General features: G+C 57.5%; 2 protein-coding genes across 9 annotated transcripts in view; one reads left to right on the top strand and one right to left on the bottom strand.

Annotated features, from left to right (window-relative positions):
• Positions 1 to 3816: 3816 nt before the first annotated feature.
• AMN (amnion associated transmembrane protein) lies at positions 3817 to 17409 on the top strand. Of its 5 annotated transcripts, XR_011250394.1 has the most exons (13): positions 3817 to 4116; positions 4782 to 4900; positions 5013 to 5057; positions 12028 to 12115; positions 12703 to 12917; positions 13050 to 13187; positions 13370 to 13478; positions 13599 to 13681; positions 13861 to 14038; positions 14420 to 14513; positions 14585 to 16047; positions 16255 to 16351; positions 16661 to 17409. XR_011250394.1 is itself a non-coding variant. In XM_069559862.1 (12 exons), the coding sequence occupies exons 1-12, from the start codon at positions 4074 to 4076 to the stop codon at positions 14669 to 14671; spliced, it is 1389 nt and encodes a 462-aa protein (XP_069415963.1). In that variant the 5' UTR covers positions 3817 to 4073; the 3' UTR covers positions 14672 to 14782. The 5 variants fall into 5 exon arrangements, 4 of the variants coding, with proteins under 4 accessions (XP_069415963.1, XP_069415962.1, XP_069415960.1 ...); XM_069559862.1 differs by lacking the exons at positions 16255 to 16351; positions 16661 to 17409 and adding an exon at positions 14126 to 14315 and having other exon boundaries at positions 14585 to 14782; XM_069559861.1 differs by lacking the exons at positions 16255 to 16351; positions 16661 to 17409 and adding an exon at positions 14126 to 14315 and having other exon boundaries at positions 3844 to 4116; positions 12700 to 12917; positions 14585 to 14782.
• The window catches only part of CDC42BPB (CDC42 binding protein kinase beta), a 102980-nt gene continuing 100403 nt past the window's right edge, over positions 16449 to 19025 (bottom strand). For all 4 annotated transcript variants that reach the window (XR_011250393.1, XR_011250392.1, XM_069559858.1 and 1 more), the window contains one exon: positions 16449 to 17653. Coding sequence is in view for 1 of the 4 variants with exons in the window: in XM_069559857.1 (XP_069415958.1) it covers positions 17522 to 17653 (132 nt within the window). In the remaining 3 variants the exon portion in view is untranslated. The remainder of the gene's footprint in view (positions 17654 to 19025) is intronic.

Raw genomic sequence — 19025 nt, forward strand, 5'->3', positions numbered from 1 at the left:
ACCTCCACAATCTACCCTTTGACCCATCCTTGCATATTAATTCATCAACCACCAGGGAATCCTGAAGCCAGGGGCCCACCCGCCATTCCTTTCCCTTCCATCAACCATAACCAACCAGGCATCATGCGTTGGTCTCCCACCATCCACCAATCACCCCATTCATCTCGCCATTCATTCCCCTAACACTTCGCCCATCCCCTAACAATCAGTTCACCATCCACCTGTGACCCATAAACCCGTCATCCAGTTTACCAAACCCCATCCATCTGCCCACCCACTCCCTCTCTGCCATCCCATCACCAGCAAATCCATACTCTCCCCACCACCCACCCCAGAGAGAGCCAGGCACCCATCTCTCCGATTAAACACAGCCGTCCACCCAGTCTCATCCTTCCACATCCCCCATCCTCCACCCATTCACCCACCCTGCACTCACTCACGCTGCTCACCTGTCCATCCACCCATCCATTTATATCCGGTCATCACTCCACTGTCATCCAGCCAGCCACCACCATTCCGCTGATCACCCATGCTCATTCCCCCGCATCCCATTTGCCATTCATTTATCCGCCATCAATACATTCATCCACCGTTCAGCTCATTTACCATCCATTTCCATCCATTCACCATCAAAATCCACAAACGGTTTTTCATCATTCAGGTATGACCTAAATCAAATCCCACTATACAGGGGAAGTGACCAATTCAAGGGATTATATATATAATATATATGTAATATTATATAAACTATATGTATTATATGATATATAAAGTATATATAATATGTAACTTTTAATTTATATAATATAAATATATTAATATATTTATTATATTTATTAAATATTATATAATATAGTATATAATATATAAAGCATATATTATATGTATAATTCAATTTATATAATATAAATATATCGATATATTTATAATTTATATTTATATATTAAATATATAATAATATCTTATATATTATATATAAATATATAATATATAATTCAGTAAATATATTATATATTATATCTAAATATATATTATATATAAGTTATATTACATACATGTACACATACATATATATTTATGTATTATATTTATATTATATACTATATTATTTAATATTTAATATTTTAATATATAAAATATTAACATATATGTGAAATATTATTATATAGGTTATATATAGATATATATAGATTATATATAGATAAATAGATTCAAGGAATTAGATCTGATATACAGAGTACCTGAAGAACTATGGACAGAGGTTCGTGACATTGTACAGGAGGCAGTGATCAAGACCACCCCAAGAAAAAGAAATGTAAAAAGGCAAAATGGTTGTCTGAGGAGGCCTTATAAATAGCTGTGAAAAGAACAGAAATGAAAGGCAAAGGAGAAAAGGAAAGATATACCCATTTGAATGCAGAGTTCCAAATAGCAAGGAGAGATAAGGAAGCCTTCCTCAGTGATCAATGCAAAGAAATAGAAGAAAACAATAGAATGGGAAAGACTAGAGACCTCTTCAAGAAAATTAGAGATACCAAGGGAACATTTCATGCAAAGATGGGCACAATAAAGGACAAAAATGTTAGGGACCTAACAGAAGCAGAAGATATTAAGAAGAGGTGGTAAGATTACAAAGAAAACGATCCAAAAAAAGATCTTCATGACTCAGATAATCATGATGGTATGATCACTCACCTAGAACCAGACATCCTGGAATGTGAAGTCAAGTGGGCCTTAGGAAGCATCACTACAAGCAACGCTAGTGGAGGTGATGGAATTCCAGTTGAGCTATGTCAATTCCTAAAAGATAATACTGTGAAAGTGACAGCAAATTTGGAAAACTCAGCAGTGGCCACAGGACTGGAAAAGGTCAGTTTTCATTCCAACCCCGAAGAACAGCAATGCCAAAAAAACTTCAAACTACTGCACAATTGCACTCATCTCACATGCTAGGAAAGTCATGTGCAAAATTTTCCAAGCCAGGCTTCAACAGTACATGAACCATGAACTTCCAGATGTTCAAGCTGGATTTAGAAAAGGCAGAGGAACCAGAGATCAAATTGCCAACATCTGCTGGATCATCGAGAAAGCAAGAGAGTTCCAGAAAAACATCTCTTTCTGGTTTATTGACTACACCAAAGCCTTTGATTGTGTGGATCACAGCAGACTGTGGAGAATTCTTAAAGAGATGGGAATACCAGACCACCTGACCTGCCTCTTGAAAAACCTGTATGCAGGTCAAGAAGCAACAGTTAGAACTGGACATGGAACAACAGACTGGTTCCGAATCGGGAAAGGAGTATGTCAAGGCTGTATATTGTCACCCTGCTTATTTAACTTCTATGCAGAGTACATCATGAGAAATGCTGGGCTAGATGAAGCACAAGCTGGAATCAAGATTGCCGGGAAAAATATCAATAACCTCAGATATGCAGATGACATCACCCTTATGGCAGAAGGTGAAGAAGAACTAAAGAGCCTCTTGATGAAAGTGAAAGAGGAGAGTGAAAAAGTCGGCTTAAAGCTCAACATTCAGAAAACTAAGATCATGGCATCTGGTCCCATCACTTCATGGGAAATAGATGGGGAAACAGTGGAAGCAGTGACAGACTTTCTTTTTTTGGGCTCCAAAATCACTGCAGATGGTGACTGCACCCATGAAATTAAAAGACACTCGTTCCTTGGAAGGAAAGTTATGACCAACCTAGCCAGCTTATTAAAAAGCAGAGACACTAACTTTGCCAACAAAGGTCCATCTAGTCAAATCTATGGTTTTTCCAGTAGTCATGTATGGATGTGAGAGTTGGACCATAAAGAAAGCTGAGAGCCAAAGAATTGATGCTTTTGAACTCTGGTGTTGAAGAAGACTCTTGAGAGTCCCTTGGACTGCAAGGAGATCCAACCAGTTCATCCTAAAGAAAATCAGTCCTGAATATTCATTGGAAGGACTGGTGTTGAAGCTGAAACTCTACTACTTTGGCCACCTGATGCCAAGAACTGACTCATCCAAAAAGACCCTGATGCTGGGAAAGATTGAAGGCGGGAGGAGAAGGGGACAACAGAGGATGAGATGGTTGTGTGGCATCACCAACTCAATGGACATGAGTTTGAGTAAATTCTAGGAGTTGGTGATGGACAGGGAGGCCTGGCTGTAGTCCATGGGGTCGCAGAGAGTCAGAAACCACTGAGCGACCTAACTGAACTGAATTGATCCAGCTCAACACGCCATCCATACATAGACACATCCATTTAATACTGACAGTTTATCTTTCACCCACCAGCCATCCATTTGTCCAATCACATTCCACTTTCCACCCTTCCACTATTCATCCAGCGACCATCCACTTTCCATCACCTATCTTCCAGTCTACTCTATCCATCCACCACCTGTGAACAGCTATCTGCATTCACCTGCCACTCATCACATCTTTGCACCACCAACCATCGAGCCTCTGCCCACCAGCCACCATCTAGTCATTCATGCAGCTCTCTGCCACCCGACGCTCATCAGTCGCACACCAGTCATCCTCCAGCCACCATCACTCCATTGCTGTCCACTCATTCATTCACTCGCCATTTCCCATCAGCCCATTCCTCATCCATCCAGGGGCCAGCACAATACCCTCCATCACGCACCGTGCATCCAGGCTCACCTTCCCACCATCCTCCACACACCAGACACCAGGTGCCACCCGTCTGCCACCATCCACAGTCCACCAGCCTAGGAGGCAGGAGGGCCTGCCTGGACCCGGCCCCTGGACAAGCCAACTCCCGGCCCCAAAATGCAGGCAGCTGGGTGGAGCCCAAGCAGCATCTGGGGCGGAGAGGAGCCCCGCCCCCAGCGCACCGTTTCCTTGGGAAGTGGTCCCCACAAGCCCCCTTTCTGAGCGCCCACGGTCCTCAGGTCCTGGAGCTGGGTGTGTGGGAGGGGCCCGGCGCCGCCGAGGGGCCCAGGAGTCGCTGCGGGCGGGTCGGAGGTGAATGTGTAACCCTCCCGGCTGCCCCTACCCCGCCCGGTCACGTGGGCCCCGCGGGGCAAAGTCTCAGGGTCCGAGACGCCGAAGTCCGGCGGGATGGGCGCGCGGGGCCGGGTGCTGCTGTGGCTGCAGCTGTGCGGTAAGGGAGTTGGGGGGTGGCGCGCCGGGGGCCCGACGCACCCTGAGACCCGTGTCCCCGAGGGGTGCGCGGCGGGAGCGCGAGGGGCTGCGGAAGCCGGCCGGCCGCCCGGCCCCTCCTTGCGCAGCGCCCGCGGGGCCGAGCGGGAGGCTCCCCGGAGCCGCAGGGCCAGACCGACGGCCGGCCGCGCCCGCGCTCCGCCCCTACCCCTCCGAAGCTGGCCCCCGGCCCCAGGGGGGCGCCTCTGACCCCCGCGTGGCCCTTAGGCGGGGGCGCGTCTTCGGAGCGGCCCCCTACGCCCGCGAGCTGTGAGAACTGTAGCCGGTCCCGGTTCCCCTCTCTGAGCCCTGGGCAGATCCGGCCTGCCGCCCGCCCCCGCCCGGTCCCCCAGTTTCTTCCCCTGGGCCGAGGCCTCCCTGCCCCGATGGCCTCAGTCCTGTGGTTGCCACCATTCTGGCAGGGCGAACTGGGGGCGGGCAAGGAGGCGATCTTGGGGCGGTGAGTCCCTGAGGAAGGCAGGTTTGAAACGGCTCTGCAGATTCAGTAGAAGTTGGGGAGCCTCGGGGCCTGGACCCTCTAGCTCCAGGTCTCTCTGGATGAGGTCCTCCTTCCTGGCACTGGGGGTTCCAGGCAGGAACCCCAGCGCTCAGCCGGCCCCTCCCCAGCCCTGACTCAGGCCGCCTACAAAGTCTGGGTCCCCAACACCAACTTTGACAATGCCACCAACTGGAGCCAGAACCGGACCCCATGCACGGGTGCTGCTGTCGAGTTTCCCGCGGACAAGGTGCCTGACCCCACTCCTGGGGCCCTGGGGGCGGGGGGACTGGGTCCCGGCGTGGTCCAGGCCCCGGACCCCAGTGACGGGGGGCACTTGCTGACATCCCTTCTGCCTGCAGACGCTGTCGGTCCTGGTGCGAGAAGGTCACAGCATCTCAGACATGGTGAGCAGGGCTGGGAATGGGCCCCCAGTGGGAAGGGGGCCTGTGGGTCCCGCCCTGGTCAACTTGAGGCCTCTTCCTGACCGGCCTCCACCTGGGGGGCAGACCCTTCAATGCACTAGCTCTTACCCTGTGGAGGGGTTTCTGGAAGAGTGGGGAACCACATGGGAGGGGACATCGGTCATACAGTCGCAGCCCCGGCTGCGCCCAGCTCCGGAGGGGGTGTGGGGGCACCTCCTGTCCCTCCTGCCCCTGCCTTCGCCCAGGAGCCTGTCCTCTCCAGGTTTGCCCCAGGGAAACCCCACCCCACCCCACTAAAGCCTTTCCCTGTCCTGTGCATCGGAACTCCATCAGGGGACCTTTTTCTCAAACTGATTCACAGTGTGAGTTCCAGGGTGGGGTCCTCACCCAGAGGCCACTGAACTTTATGGGTGAGCGGGGGCCACCGGTGGCCTAGGAGGCCTGGGCACCACTCACTCTGCTGCCCAGATGCAGGGTCTGGGTACCCCTTATTTCCACCTGGAGGCAGCTAGGTTAATTGATGGTTTTCGAAAGCGGCATTAATTCTGGGAGTCTGGCCCCATGGGGGGACAGGGCAGGGGGCGTTAGAGACCCCAGCCCTCACCTGCAGCCTGGGAAGGGGACCTCGGGCAGGATGTGCTGGTTCCTGTAGATCCCGGGTCCAGACGCCCTTCCCACGTGTCCAACCCAAAGACTAAGGTATGGAGGGGCCAGTGAGGGGGACGAGGAAGTGGCAGAGCCGTGGCCACACTCAGGAGCCCCCACAGCCCTGGCGACCGTGGCAACCAGGCAGGGGCCTGGAGAGGGCAGGGGGTGCCTGGAACTGGCGGGAACCCGCATATAGAGGAGTCAGTTGGAGATGGGGGTGCTGGGACTTGGGGGTCCCTTCTGGCCGTCTTAGTTGCCTGGATGATCTCCTTGGGGAGTTCAGTTCTGTTCAGTTCAGTTCAGTCGCTCAGTCGTGTCCGACTCTTTGCGACCCCATGAACCACAGCATGCCAGGCCTCCCTGTCCATCACCAACTCCCGGAGTCCACCCAAACCCATGTCCATTGAGTCGGTGATGCCATCCAACCATCTCATCCTCTGTCATCCCCTTCTCCTCCTGCCCTCAATCTTTCCCAGCATCAGGATCTTTTCAAATGAGTCAGCTCTTTGCATCAGGTGGCCAAAGTACTGGAGTTTCAGCTTTAGCATCATTCCTTCCAAAGAACACCCAGGACTGATCTCCTTTAGGATGGACTGGTTGAATCTCCTTGCAGTCCAAGGGACTCCCAAGAGTCTTCTCCAACACCACAGTTCAAAAACATCCATTCTTCGGCGCTCAGGTTTCTTTATAGTCCAACTCTCACATCCATGCATGACTACTGGGAAAACCATCGCCTTGACGAGACAGACCTTTGTCGGCAAAGCAACGTCTCTGCCCCTTCTGGCCGTCTTGGTTGCCTGAATGATCTCCCTGGGGAGTGCCTGGGGAATCTCAAAAGAGACAACAGTCATGCATTCATTCAGCCCTCAGTCCCTCTCTCTGCCCTGTCCTTCCCCTGGCCCAGCCAGCCCTCCTCTTTGTCCCGCACGTCTGTACCCCTTGCACGGCCCCTTGGGGCACCCCCCTTACTTCCCCTGCTTATGCTCTGCCAGGAGAGGTCAGCCTGCGGAGGTCCTGGGTGGAAACAGCCCAGGGGCATGGAGACGAGGGGCCGAAAGGACCCAGTGCTGCCTGAGGGCCCTCCTCCAGCCCTACTTGTGGGGCCCCAGTGTGGTCCAGCTGCTGAGATGTCACCTGTGACAAGGCACAGCAACTCAGTGATTTAATTTGCATTTTCTTGGTTTGGAACGTGGGCTTCCCAGGTGGTAAAGAATCTGCCTGCAATCCAAGAGACCCGGGTTCAATTCCTGGGTCAGGAAGATCCACTGGAGGAGGAAATGGCAACCCACTCCAGTATTCTTGCCTGGAGAATCCCATGGACAGAGGAGCCTGGCGGGCTACAGTCCACGGGGTCTCAAAGAATCAGACACAACTTAGCAACTAACAGCTTCACTTTTCACTTTGGTTTGGAACATCTCTCCCTGGGATTTTTCTCTTCCTGAACACCTCCCCTCCCATTTCTGGGCAGATTGCCCAGGAATCTATTATTTTCTACCCATTAATTGTCGAGTTACTGCAAATGTCTTCTCACTATGGACTCTGCCTGTGTTTCCCTTTGCTGAGAAGAAAACACCATTATTAATCTATCAGATGCAAGATCGGTTGCTTTAAACCTGTGTTTTCGGTGTTTTGTTTAAGCGTCTCTTCCTTGCTTCTCGGTAAAACCATAATCAGCCATATATTATGTCTATCGGGTCATGGGTTTCCCATCAGGGGCACATGTCTGAGTCAGACGCTAACTAGGGAACCAGCTGTATTCTTCTCCTTGGATTAAGCCCAGTTTCTCATGTCCCCCTCCAACCACCAGCCTTGCCCCTTGCTTTGTGGCACTGGGGTCACTGTTCGCCAGCTGCCCAAGGTGTGGTGGGGGTTCTCTTCGAGCTTTGCCTGCAGTTCCTTTGATCTTTCTGCCTGTTCTGCCAGCACCGCAGTGTTCCCACTCAGGCTCTGTGAGTTGTCTTAAAAGCCACTGGGTCAATTTCCCCTGCCTCTCCCCCACTCTGAGAGGTCAACCCTCAGAGGACCCAGGTGGAAACCGGCCACCCTGCACCTTCTTCACCCTTCTGTTTCAAGGTTGACTAGTTCTTTGTGGATCTGACTGTTGCAGAGACATCATAGTGTAGGTTTATCAGGTAACACCAGTTCAGTTCAGTTCAGTTCAGTTCAGTTCAGTTCAGTCGCTCAGTCGTGTCTGACTCTTTGCGACCCCATGAATCGCAGCACTCCAGGCCTCCCTGTTCATCACCATCTCCCAGAGTTCACTCAGACTCACATCCATCGAGTCCGTGATGCCATCCAGCCATCTCATCCTCGGTCGTCCCCTTCTCCTCCTGCCCCAATCCCTCCCAGCATCAGAGTCTTTTCCAAGGAGTCAACTCTTCGCATGAGGTGGCCAAAGTACTGGAGTTTCAGCTTTAGCATCATTCTTTCCAAAGAAATCCCAGGGCTGATCTCCTTCAGAATGGACTGGTTGGATCTCCTTGCAGTCCAAGGGACTCTCAAGAGTCTTCTCCAACACCACAGTTCAAAAGCATCGATTCTTCGGCGCTCAGCTTTCTTCACAGTCCAACTCTCACATCCTTAGATGACCACTGGAAAAACCATAGCCTTGACTAGACGGACCTTTGTTGGCAAAGTAATGTCTCTGCTTTGAATATGCTATTTAGGTTAGTCATAACTTTCCTTCCCAGGAGCAAGCATCTTTTAATTTCATGGCTGCAATCACTATCTGCAGTGATTTTGGCCACCCAAACCCTGGAATTTGATTGGGAATGAATGACAACTTTATATATGCAAGTCATCTGCTTGAGAGCATGGATTTTCTCTTCAAATATTTCAGGTCATTGGCTATAAAACTCTTTACTAGAGGCTTAAAATGGTGCACGTAGAGGTTTTGTGTAGTAGTGGCTAATTTATAAATCCTTTATATAGTTTGGTTCCTATTGTGAATGGTGCCCTATTTTTAAGAATGATATCGTCTATGTGGTTATCTTTGTAAACAATGACCATTTGTTCCTCTTCCTTTCCAGTCCCAACTCCTTTTTATTTCCTTTTCTTTCCTTATATCATTGTCCAGGACCTCTACCCCTATGTTAAACAAAAGTCACGAAAACAGGCCTTCTTGTCTTGTTCCAGCATAAAAGAGAGGACATGTCGAGGTGCTCCACTGTGTAATGTTTGCTGTAGGGCTTTGTAGATAACTTTATTTAATTGTGGAAATTCTAATCTATTTCTAGTTTGCTGGCAGCTTTTTGAAAAATCATAGATGGGTTGCTGAACTTCCCAGTTGTTTTTTTTCCTACATTGACTGAGATGTAACCCCCCCTCCCCGCTGTAGCCTGTTAATGGGGTTTTCTGAGGCGGAACCGTCCTTGTAAGGCGCATGCCTTCCTGGCACCTTCCTTCAGGTGCAGGTCGAAGTGTGCCTCTTCAAGACACTTGCCTTCCCTGTCACGCTGATTTCGTGAGACTCTCCACTGCCATCTGCTGGGACACCTTCGCACACGCTGCAGAGAACTCAGGATGGGGGCCTTTCTCATCCCTTCCTTCCAATACGTTATTGGATCCAATCAGCTAATATTTTATTTAGAATCTTCGCAATTTTGTTTGTAAGTCAACTGAGCCTATAATTTTTTTCCTTTTGTCATTCATTTGGTTTTGGTTTGTTTATTGTTGGTTGCAGGGGGGCTTTGCTCCTGAGGGGACCTTCCCTTGTCGCAGGGGGTCTTTGCTCCTGAGGGGACCTTCCCTTGTCGCAGGGGGTCTTTGCTCCTGAGGGAACCTTCCCTTGTCGCAGGGGGTCTTTGCTCCTGAGGGGACCTTCCCTTGTTGCAGGGGGCTGCTCCTCTTTCTGGTACACGGGCTTCTTGTCCCAGTGGCTTCTCTTGCGGAGCACAGGCTCCAGGGCGCACAGGCTCAGCTGCTCCGTGGCGTGTGGAATCGCCCCCAACCAGGAATCGAAGCTGTGTCCCCTGCGTTGGCTGGTGGACTCTTATCTACTGCACCACCAGGGAAGTGCCTTCATTTGGTTTTGGAATGAAGATTACAGTGGCCTCATAAAATGGACTGGTGATTTTTCAGTCTTTTTCTGTTTTCCAGAACAACTTCGGGAAGAAGAAATTAAATTTTACTTGAAGGTTTAGCAAAGCTCACCTATAAAACCCTTGGTTGGACTGGGAATTTGGGGAATAGGACGTCTTTGACTGACATTTAAAATTCTTTAATGCTTACTTGTCGGTTCAAATTCCCTATTGCCTCTTGCATCAACTTTGATATTTTAAACTTTCCTAGAAATTGGTATATTTCATTTAGGTGTTTGGCAGTCTTACTGATTTCTTAACCTTCTCAGTATCTGTATTTTCCCTTCAAGTGAGGTCCTTACTGTATGTCCATGACCTTGCGGTCTCTCCCTCCCCCATCACATTTTAAACCTTGATTTAAACATTTATTAAGAGACAGCAGTAAGTATTTTTGTTATTTCATCATGAAAGTATTTCACAAAAGTATTTCATCACCCTCCTTCCCGTATCTCTTCTTAGCTTCTGGATTCTGTCCTTCTTTCTTTCTCCAGGCATGTTTTCAGCGTAGGTTTGTGTGTGGCAATCCTTCTGAAGTTTTTCAGGCTTAGAGATCGTTTTATTATTCTTTAATATATGACACACTGTTCTGGAGGGCAGGGCCATGTCCAGGGCAGTGTCTGCTCTGCTGACTTGGGACGTCTTCAGGCAGCCTGTTCCGCTGTCCGTGTGCGTCCTTGCTGAGAAACCCAATCCTTAAATGTTTTTCCTTCCTGGGTGATTTCTTTCCCTCTGCCGCTTTTACAGCGTTCTCTTTGTCTTTGATATTCATAAACAGAGCATTATGTGATTTTCCTTATTTGGCATTCAATGAGACCTTTCTGGAGAAGGCAAAGGCAACCCACTCCAGTACTCTTGCCTGGAAAATCCCATGGATGGAGGAGCCTGGTAGGCTGCAGTCCATGGGGTCGCGAAGTTGGACACGACTGAGCGACTTCACTTTCACTTTTTACTTTCATGCATTGGAGAAGGAAATGTCAACCCACTCCAGTATTCTTGCCTGGAGAGTCCCAGCGACTGGGGAGCCTGGTCTATGGATGGGGTCACAGAGTCGGACACGACTGAAGCGACTTAGCAGCAGCAGCAGAGACCTTTCCTTTTTAAAGTTATTTTTTTCTTTTTTACATACGTGGTTGGTGGTGCTGTGTGGGATGTTAGCTCCTTGACTAGGGACTGGACCCGAGCCCCTACACTGGGAGCAGGCTTAGCCACCGGGCTCCCAGGAAGTCCCCAGTGAGACCTTTCAGCCGAGGTTTCCCAGCTTTCCTCGGATGCAGAGAATTCCTCTTGCGGGTTTCTTCAGACGCGCCCTGGCCTTGTGTCCGAACGCTGGCGCTGGCGCCGAGCCCCCACCTCTCCTGGTTGTTCTCTCTCGGCCCTTTCCTGCTGTCTTTCAACTATGGCACTTACCGTGTATTATCCACACTCTCCGCTTTGGCTCGGTTGAAAACCAAGTTCTTGTTGGAGCGTCACACTTCGGATACCCACCGCCCCTCCCGAGGCGCCTGCGCCCCTCGGTCCCCAGGGCTCGGCCCTGGCGCCTGCAGGGGTGGGGGGCGTCTGCCTGGCTGGCACGGGACTGCACCCCCAGCCGCGGCCGAAGCTCGCCCGTGACCTTCACTCTGCCCGGGGTCAGCCTGCCGGTCAGGCCCAGTGCCTGGGGGGCTGAAGAGCAGACTCTGGGGAGCAAGCTGGGGCCTCTCCCCCGAGGGGCTGAGCGCCCGGGACCCCCACACCGAGCAGGCCCCCGGCCCCGCCCTCACCTTCCGCCCGGACCCCACGGTGGGGTGGGGTGCCCCGCTCCGGGCCTTCACGCGGCCTGACACCCGAGGCCTAGGCGTCTGCTGGAAGGAGCTGCCCGCGCTGGAAGGGGGCGCGCGGCTCCGCGGCCCCACCACCCCGGTTCCCTCTTCCCCAGCCGCCCCGCGGCCCTTCCTCACGGTGAGGGCTGCTCCAGGGGCCCCGGCGGCTTGGCTTCGTGGAGCCGACGGGCCCTTGAATTGTAGTTTCTCAGGGGGCCGGCGGCCCTGACGAGAGCCACGCTGCCGCAAACTCCCCGCTCCCTCGGCCCAGCGGCCCCTCCGCCCGGACGAAGTGCCCCCCGGCCCCGCCGTCAGCGGCCCAGTCGGCGGCCTAGACTCTCCCGCCCGCGGGGACGGGGCTCGGGGGTGGGCGCACAGCCGGACCCTCCGGTGCCCACCCGCCGCCTCAGCCCGTGCCTCCCGCAGCTCTTGCCGCTGGACGGGGAATTCGTCCTGGCCTCAGGAGCTGGGTTCGGCGCCGCGGACGCCGGCTCGCGCCCGGACTGCAGCACAGGTGAGGGGGGCGCGCCGCGGGCGCGGGGCCGGGGGCGCGGGGCCGGGGGGCGCGGGGCCGGGGGGGCGCGGGGCCGGGGGGGCGCGGGGCGGGGGCGCGGGGCCGGGGGGCGCGGGGCCGGGGGCGCGGGGCCGGGGGGCGCGGGGCGGGGGGCGCGGGGCCGGGGGGCGCGGGGCCGGGGGCGCGGGGCCGGGGGGCGCGGGGCCGGGGGCGCGGGGCCGGGGGCGCGGGGCCGGGGGGCGCGGGGCCGGGGGGGCGCGGGGCGGGGGCGCGGGGCCGGGGGCGCGGGGCCGGGGGGCGCGGGGCGGGGGGCGCGGGGCCGGGGGGCGCGGGGCCGGGGGGCGCGGGGCCGGGGGGCGCGGGGCCGGGGGCGCGGGGCCGGGGGCGCGGGGCCGGGGGGCGCGGGGCCGGGGGGGCGCGGGGCGGGGGCGCGGGGCCGGGGGGCGCGGGGCCGGGGGCGCGGGGCCGGGGGGCGCGGGGCGGGGGGCGCGGGGCCGGGGGCGCGGGGCCGGGGGGCGCGGCCGCGGGCGGGGCCGGCCTGGAGGGCGCGTTCCCGGCGCAGCTCAGGGTCGCGCGCCGCCCAGCAGCCCGCGCGCGCTTCCTCGACCCCGACCGCTTCCTGTGGCTCGACCCGCGCCTGTGGCGCCCGGGGGACGCGGCGCGCGGCCTCTTCTCCGTGGACGCCGAGCGCGTGCCCTGCCGCCACGACGACGTCGTCTTCCCGGCCGACGCCTCCTTCCGGGTGGGCCTGGGCCCGGGCGCCGGCACCGTGCGCGTCCGCAGCGTCCAGGCACTGGGCCAGGTGGGCCGGGCGCGCGGGGGGCGGGCGGGGGTCTCCCCGGAGCGCCTCCCGCCCTGCTAGCCTGGCGGGTTCCGGGCGCTCAGGCGCGGTCTCCGCCCCGGCCGGCTCCCGGGCCCACCCGGCCACCTGCAGACGTTCGCGCGCGACGAGGACCTGGCGGCTTTCCTGGCGTCCCGCGCGGGCCGCCTGCGCTTCCACGGGCCGGGCGCTCTGAGCGTGGACCCCGAGGCCTGCGCGGACCCGTCGGGCTGCGTCTGCGGCAACGCCGAGGTGAGGGCGGCCCGCCGCGGGGCGGCTGGAGTGGCGCGCGGCCGGGCCCGGCGCTGGGCGGGAGGTCGGGCCTGTGCCGCTGCGCCCCGCCGTCTCCCGCTCGCTCTCTCCCAAGGCGCGCGGCGCTCTCTCCCGGTCTGGCCCTCGCCTTCTCCGCGCTGACACCCGCTCCCCGTTTGCAGGCGCAGCCGTGGATCTGCGCCGCACTGCTCCAACCCTTGGGTGGTGGCTGCCCCCAGGCCACATGCCTGGAGCCCCTCCGGCCCGAAGGGCAGTGCTGCGACCTCTGCGGTGAGCGCCCCGTCGCGCCCCTCAGAGCTGGGGCGGCGCGGCCACCCTGGCTCGTCCCAGCCTGTTTCCCTGCCGGGCTCGGACCTGCGGGGCTGACCCCTCCTTCCCTTCCTGCTGCAGGAGCTGTCGTGTCGCTGACCCACGGCTCTGCCTTTGACCTGCAACAGTACCGGGCGCGGCTGCTGCACGCCTTTCTGGCTCTGGTACTGAGGCCGCGCCCCCAGCCCGGCCCCCACCCTTCCGCCGCCGGGGTCTGGGAGCACCCCCTCCGCCGCCTCCTTGTTGCGTCCGCTTTCTGCCTGCAAAGCTCTTGTCCTTGTCCCCTTTGTCCCTGCAGGTCCGAGGGACGGAGTCCCCGGGCCAACTCTGTTTCCCTCTCCAGCCCCAGTACCAAGGGCTGCAAGTGGCCGTGTCCAAGGTTCTGCGCCCGCCCGGGCTCCGCGAAGCCTCGGGCACGAAGGCGGACACGGAGATCCAGGTGGTCCTGGTAGAGGCCGGGCCCGAGACAGGCGGCGCGGGGCGGCTGGCCCGGGCCCTCCTGGAGGACATCGCGGAGCACGGTAACCGCGGCGCCCCTCTCCCAGTACCCCCCCCAACCCTCCGTCCCGCCCCGCCCCGGGATTCTGAGCCAGCGCCCTGCGTTGCAGGCGAGGCCCTCGGAGTCCTCTCGGCGACCGCTCGAGAGTCGGGCGCGCCCGTCTGGGGCGGCACGGCGGCGGGGCTGAACGCGCCGGCGCGCGCGGGGCTGGCGGGCGGCTTGGCGGCCTCGGGGCTGCTGGTGCTAATGGTGCTGCTGGCGGGGGCGCTGCTGCTGCTGCGCCGGGAGGGGAGGCTCAGGTACGCGGGGCTCGGGGACGCGGGCCGGGGGCTCGGGGCTCCAGTACGCGGGGCAGGCGTTCGGGGCTCGGGTGTGTCGGGCTCACACGCGTCCTCGCCTCCAGGTGGAGGAGGCGCGACGAGGCGGACCCCGCACGGGCCGGGGCGCCGCGGGGCTTCCACAACCCGCTGTTCTACGCGGCGGACTCCGCGGAGGCGGTGAGGGGCGCCCGGGGTCGGGGGTGCGGGACCTCCCTGCGGCTGGGCTCCCTGACTCTGCGCTCCCGCAGCTCCCGGCCCCGAAGTCGGACCAAAGGAGCTCCAGCCGCAGCTACTTCCTTAATCCGCTGTTTGGCGAAGGGGAGGCCGAGGCCTGAGCGGCCGCGTGACCGACCCCAGCCCCATCCAACGGGCATCGCGGGATCCCCCACCTTCTGCTGGCCTAGGATGGGGTGGCCTGGCCCAATAAAGCGATTTCTTGCACCTGCTGTCAGCGTGGACCACCCCCCTCCGCCCCCTCCCCGCGCCCGTCTGTCCCTGCCTGGTCGGAGTTGGGAGGGTCAGGGCGGATGGTGAGGGGTGGTCCTCAGAGCCCGTGCCCGCTGACGCCTAGCCACCCAGGGCGGTCCTGGGTGCTACGTATCGGCTGGGGCAGCCCAATGTTCTGGCCTGAGAAGGTCCTCCTGTAACTAGGACGGCCTGCTGTGTTCCGGAGGAGCCCAGGAAGAGGCCCTTACTAGGGGGGTGGGGGGGGGAGTCGGGAGCTGAAGGGAAGAGGATGGCAGAGCCGGCTGCCAGCTCCTCAGGCCCAGGTTGCATGGGCTGCGCCGGGGCCAGACAGTTGGGCCTGGACTTCCGACAGGCCAGGCACTGGCCCGCCCAGCAGGCTGGCCCAGCGGCACAGTGGGTCTGTCCCCTCTGCCGGCGGGGCCAGAGCTGCCCGCCTGCCGTGGTTGCAGGTGTCGGTGCGCTGGCGTGTGTCCTGACCGGTGGTGGCTCTGGTGGTGGAGGCCTTGAGGCCAGGCCTGGCCCGCACCCCCTCCTGCGGGCAGCTGTGAGGTCTGCGGTGGGTGAGGGCTGAGCTGCTTGGGGTAGGACCCTGACTTGGTAGGTAATGACGGGCCGGCATGGGATGGTGGTGTGTGTGTGTGTACGGATGCATGCCCAGCTTGAACTGTCAGGGAGACACCTGTGTGACCCGTGTTGGGGACACCTGTCCCCCTGAGGGTGACCACCCATGACCTGATGGTGAACTCACTCTTAAGCTCCCATCGCTCTGCTCTGCGGCCAGCACCTTGTGAAGCTCGCCCACATTGTGGGCGGTGGTTACTTACAATAGCTATTATCTCATTTAGAAAAGGCTCACCCTTGAGCACCTGTGTTTCAGACTGACAACAGGTGCTCCTGTGGGGCAGATGTCTGGGTGGGTGGGGGGGGTGGGGGGCAATGCCCCACGCGCTCTCTGACCCGGCTGCCTGGCTGTCCACCGCCTGCTCACCGTGGGCCTGCACTTGTGTTTGGTTTGCCAGGTGCTGGACGTTGCCTCAGGGGCGTCTGCCTGTGCCTTGTGTGGGGACGGGGAGGCGGCTCGGGGTGCCCCTGCCCCAGCAGGGGTGGTGGCGGACCCGCTGGCCGTGCTGACTGGTGGAGCTACAGGGGGCCCGGGATGCTTCCCAGGGATGGCGCGCCAGCTCTCTGTGTCCTGTCCATCCTCAGCGCCCCCTGCCCACGTGTCACCAAGAGCTTTCTGTGGGTCAGTGCACCCAGCCCGCCAGAGGCTCCTGGGCCCCCAGAGCTCTGCAACTGCCATGTACCCACCCCCTCCTCCCTGTGAGCGCCCCCTCCTGGGGATGGTCGGCCCGATCCCGTTTTCTCTCTTTGAAGCCTAGCAGGGACACCTGCCAGACAGCCCCCTCCCTCTAGCCAGAAGCCCACCCCGACCCTGCCTACCACCATGCAGGGTGTCCCCAGAGGCCCCCCGGGATCTGCGCAGGCGAGAGGTCCTGGCCCTGGAGGCTGGCTCCTGCCACATGGATTCCGTCCTCCACCGCTCCAAGGCAAGATGGTTCTTTCCAGCACAGGGTGGGCCTTCCAGTGCCGGGGCCCTCAGGCACCAGCTGACTGCGTGTGCCATTCAGACAAACCACCGAGAACTTTAAAACTGCCGTCTTCTGCTTTATTGACAGGTAAATTGTTCAAAAATGTTCTCACAATTCAATAATTACAAAGACTCAGACTTACATTAAAAAAGTAAAAACCAGAACCCCCAGCAGGTGCCAGCCCCAGCAGAAGGCCCGGGGGGGCGGGCAGGCCGCAGTGCCCATGTCGCTCAGTGCTGACTCATGGGAAATGCGTGTCTTCCACAGCGTCGCGAGGACGTCCGCTGGCAGAGGGCAGAAGGAAGCCTGCCGGTGGCTCATGGCGAGCTTTCAGAGGCCGCCCCAGGCCCTGGCGCCGGGAGGGGAGGCAGAAGCGCGCAGGGTGCGGGGTGGAGTGTGGCGGTGTCTACACCATCCAGTAGAGGGCACGAATCATGCGGGGCAGGGCGCCCCTGGGCGCGGCCTCTCGGCCCGTGGGCACAGGGCCCAGCTACCCGCCACCCACTGGTTTCAGGGCAGGAGGCTGAGCAGTGGAAGCGAGCAGGACAGAGCACAGCTGACTTCACAGTAGTAGAGACTGGTGAACAGGTGGCTGTGACTGGGAATGGACTGACTTGGGAGGGCCTCTGTCCACGGCTACGAGGTCGGCAGGAGGACTTCCGCCTCTGACTATGTACGGGCTAAATGAACAAAAAGGCCACGAACTAACCTCCACGTTTCCTGTCTTCAAGACTCTAGTGACACTGGGAATGGCATACGACTTCCTACGATGCTCCTAAGCGCCTAGGAAACGGTTTCAGGGAATGGGCCGGAAGCGGCACCGAGGCCGTCCTGAGCTGCCTGCGTCCCGCAGGGGCTGTGGCTGGCTCTGGGTGGGTGGGAGGGGCCGGGGGCATCCTTCATGTGCAAACGGAGCCGCATCGCCTCACAGCTGCGCAGACGGTGATCTGGTCTACCACCAGACAGTGCGGCACGGAATTGGTCGTTAATATAATAAAGCATTTTCTCCATCTCCATATCTACACGTCGACTCTACGTCTCCTTGGACAACACTGGAGGCTCAGCTCAGTCTTGGCACTGGCGCTGGAGGCCGCCCGGGCCCCGGCCCTGTGGCGGGAGCCAGCGGCTTCAGGCGTCTCGGGACGGCTGCTCCAGACCCTCGAGGGGCAGCTGGCTCCTGTGGGGGGAGTTGGGGCTGGGCGGGCCGCTGGGGTTGGAGCTGTTGGATGGAGTTGAGTGTTTGGTGGAATCTGAGTCAGGCTGTGAAGACAGAATGGGGAGAGCGTGAGAACCATCGCCTGGGCCTGCAAGGGCAGCTGCCTGGGCAGGGGCAGCCCCGCGGTCTCCTTCTGAGATACGAGGACACACTCGCTACAGACTTCTCATGTGGCCCCTGCTGGAGAGATCACAAACCAAGGCCCAGCACCACCGATAACTCATGCAACTATTACAAAAAGGAGTAACTCTGCCGTGAAGAAACCAGGCAGTGTGGCAACCAAGTGGTCCAAGGTCACAGACGTGAGGCTCTTTCATGGTAAAAGCACAGGGGAGAGAGAGGAACTTTCTCCACGTGACAAAGGTGTCAGTGAGCAGCCCACTAACTTCACGCCCAGTGGTGAAAGGCAAAGCTCCCCGTTCAAAGCAGGAACGAGGCCAGGCTGCTGCCGTCACTGCTGCTCAATACCGTGCTACAAGGTCCAGCCACTGGGTGAGTAAAGATGGCATCCACGAGGGAAAGAGAAGGAAAAGCATCTCTGCTCACAGCTGACCAGACTCTGTAGGGATAAAAACACTAAAGAGCTTAACGAGTTCAGTAAAGCTGCAGGATGCAAGGTCAACCCCAAAATCAGTTCTGCTTCTATACACCAGCAATGAGCAATCTGAAAAGGAAACTAAGAAAACAATTCCAATAGCATCCAAAAGGGTAAAGTATATCTAAGAATAGGTTTAACCAGAGGTGACAGATCTGTATACTAAGACCATAAACACTGCTGAAAAAATTTTAAAAAGACCACCTGAATAAATCAAAAGGCATCCCATCTTCATGGACTGGAAGACTACTGTTAAGATGGCAACATTCCCCACGTGATCAACCTACAGATTCAATGTAGTCCTTTCCAAATTCCTAAAGGACTTTTTGGGGGAGGCATAGAACTGGAAAAGCCAATCCTGAAATTCACACAGAATAGCAGAGGACCCAGAAGAGTCAAAAGAAAACTGCATAAGAAAAAGCTGGAGGACTCACACTTCCCAAACTCACTACTTCAAAATGTACCACTGGGACTCGCCTGCCAATTCAGGGGACACGAGTTCGATGCCTGGTCGGGAAACTAAGATCTCACACACCGCGGGCCGACTAAGCCCATGCTCCACAGCAGGAGCAGCCACCATGAAGAGGAGCCTGCGCACCGGCAGAGAGCAGGCCCCACTCACTGTGACCAGAGAAAGCCCGGGCAGCAACCGAGACTCAGGCAGCCACCGGTAAATAAAGCTGAGGGAGAAGCTAAGAGACTGTCCTGAAAATGGGCGACGAACAGACGCGTTGTGCTAGCTCTCAGGCTACAGGTGGTGCAGCAGAGGCTCCAGGAATAGAAACATGGAAAGAATTTAACAAATACTAAAGGGTAACCCT

The sequence above is a fragment of the Ovis canadensis genome, chromosome 18, assembly GCF_042477335.2.
Source record: "Ovis canadensis isolate MfBH-ARS-UI-01 breed Bighorn chromosome 18, ARS-UI_OviCan_v2, whole genome shotgun sequence".
Lineage (NCBI taxonomy): Eukaryota > Metazoa > Chordata > Mammalia > Artiodactyla > Bovidae > Ovis > Ovis canadensis.

Excerpts from the sequence above, each read along its gene's own strand:
- AMN (XM_069559859.1), top strand. The coding sequence starts at position 4,074 with ATGGGCGCGCGGGGCCGGGTGCTGCTGTGGCTGCAGCTGTGCG. Across the intron at positions 12,116-12,699 it reads GCGCCCGGACTGCAGCACAG|CAGCCCGCGCGCGCTTCCTC; the intron begins GTGAGGGGGGCG and ends CGCGCCGCCCAG. Across the intron at positions 13,479-13,598 it reads GCAGTGCTGCGACCTCTGCG|GAGCTGTCGTGTCGCTGACC; the intron begins GTGAGCGCCCCG and ends TTCCTGCTGCAG.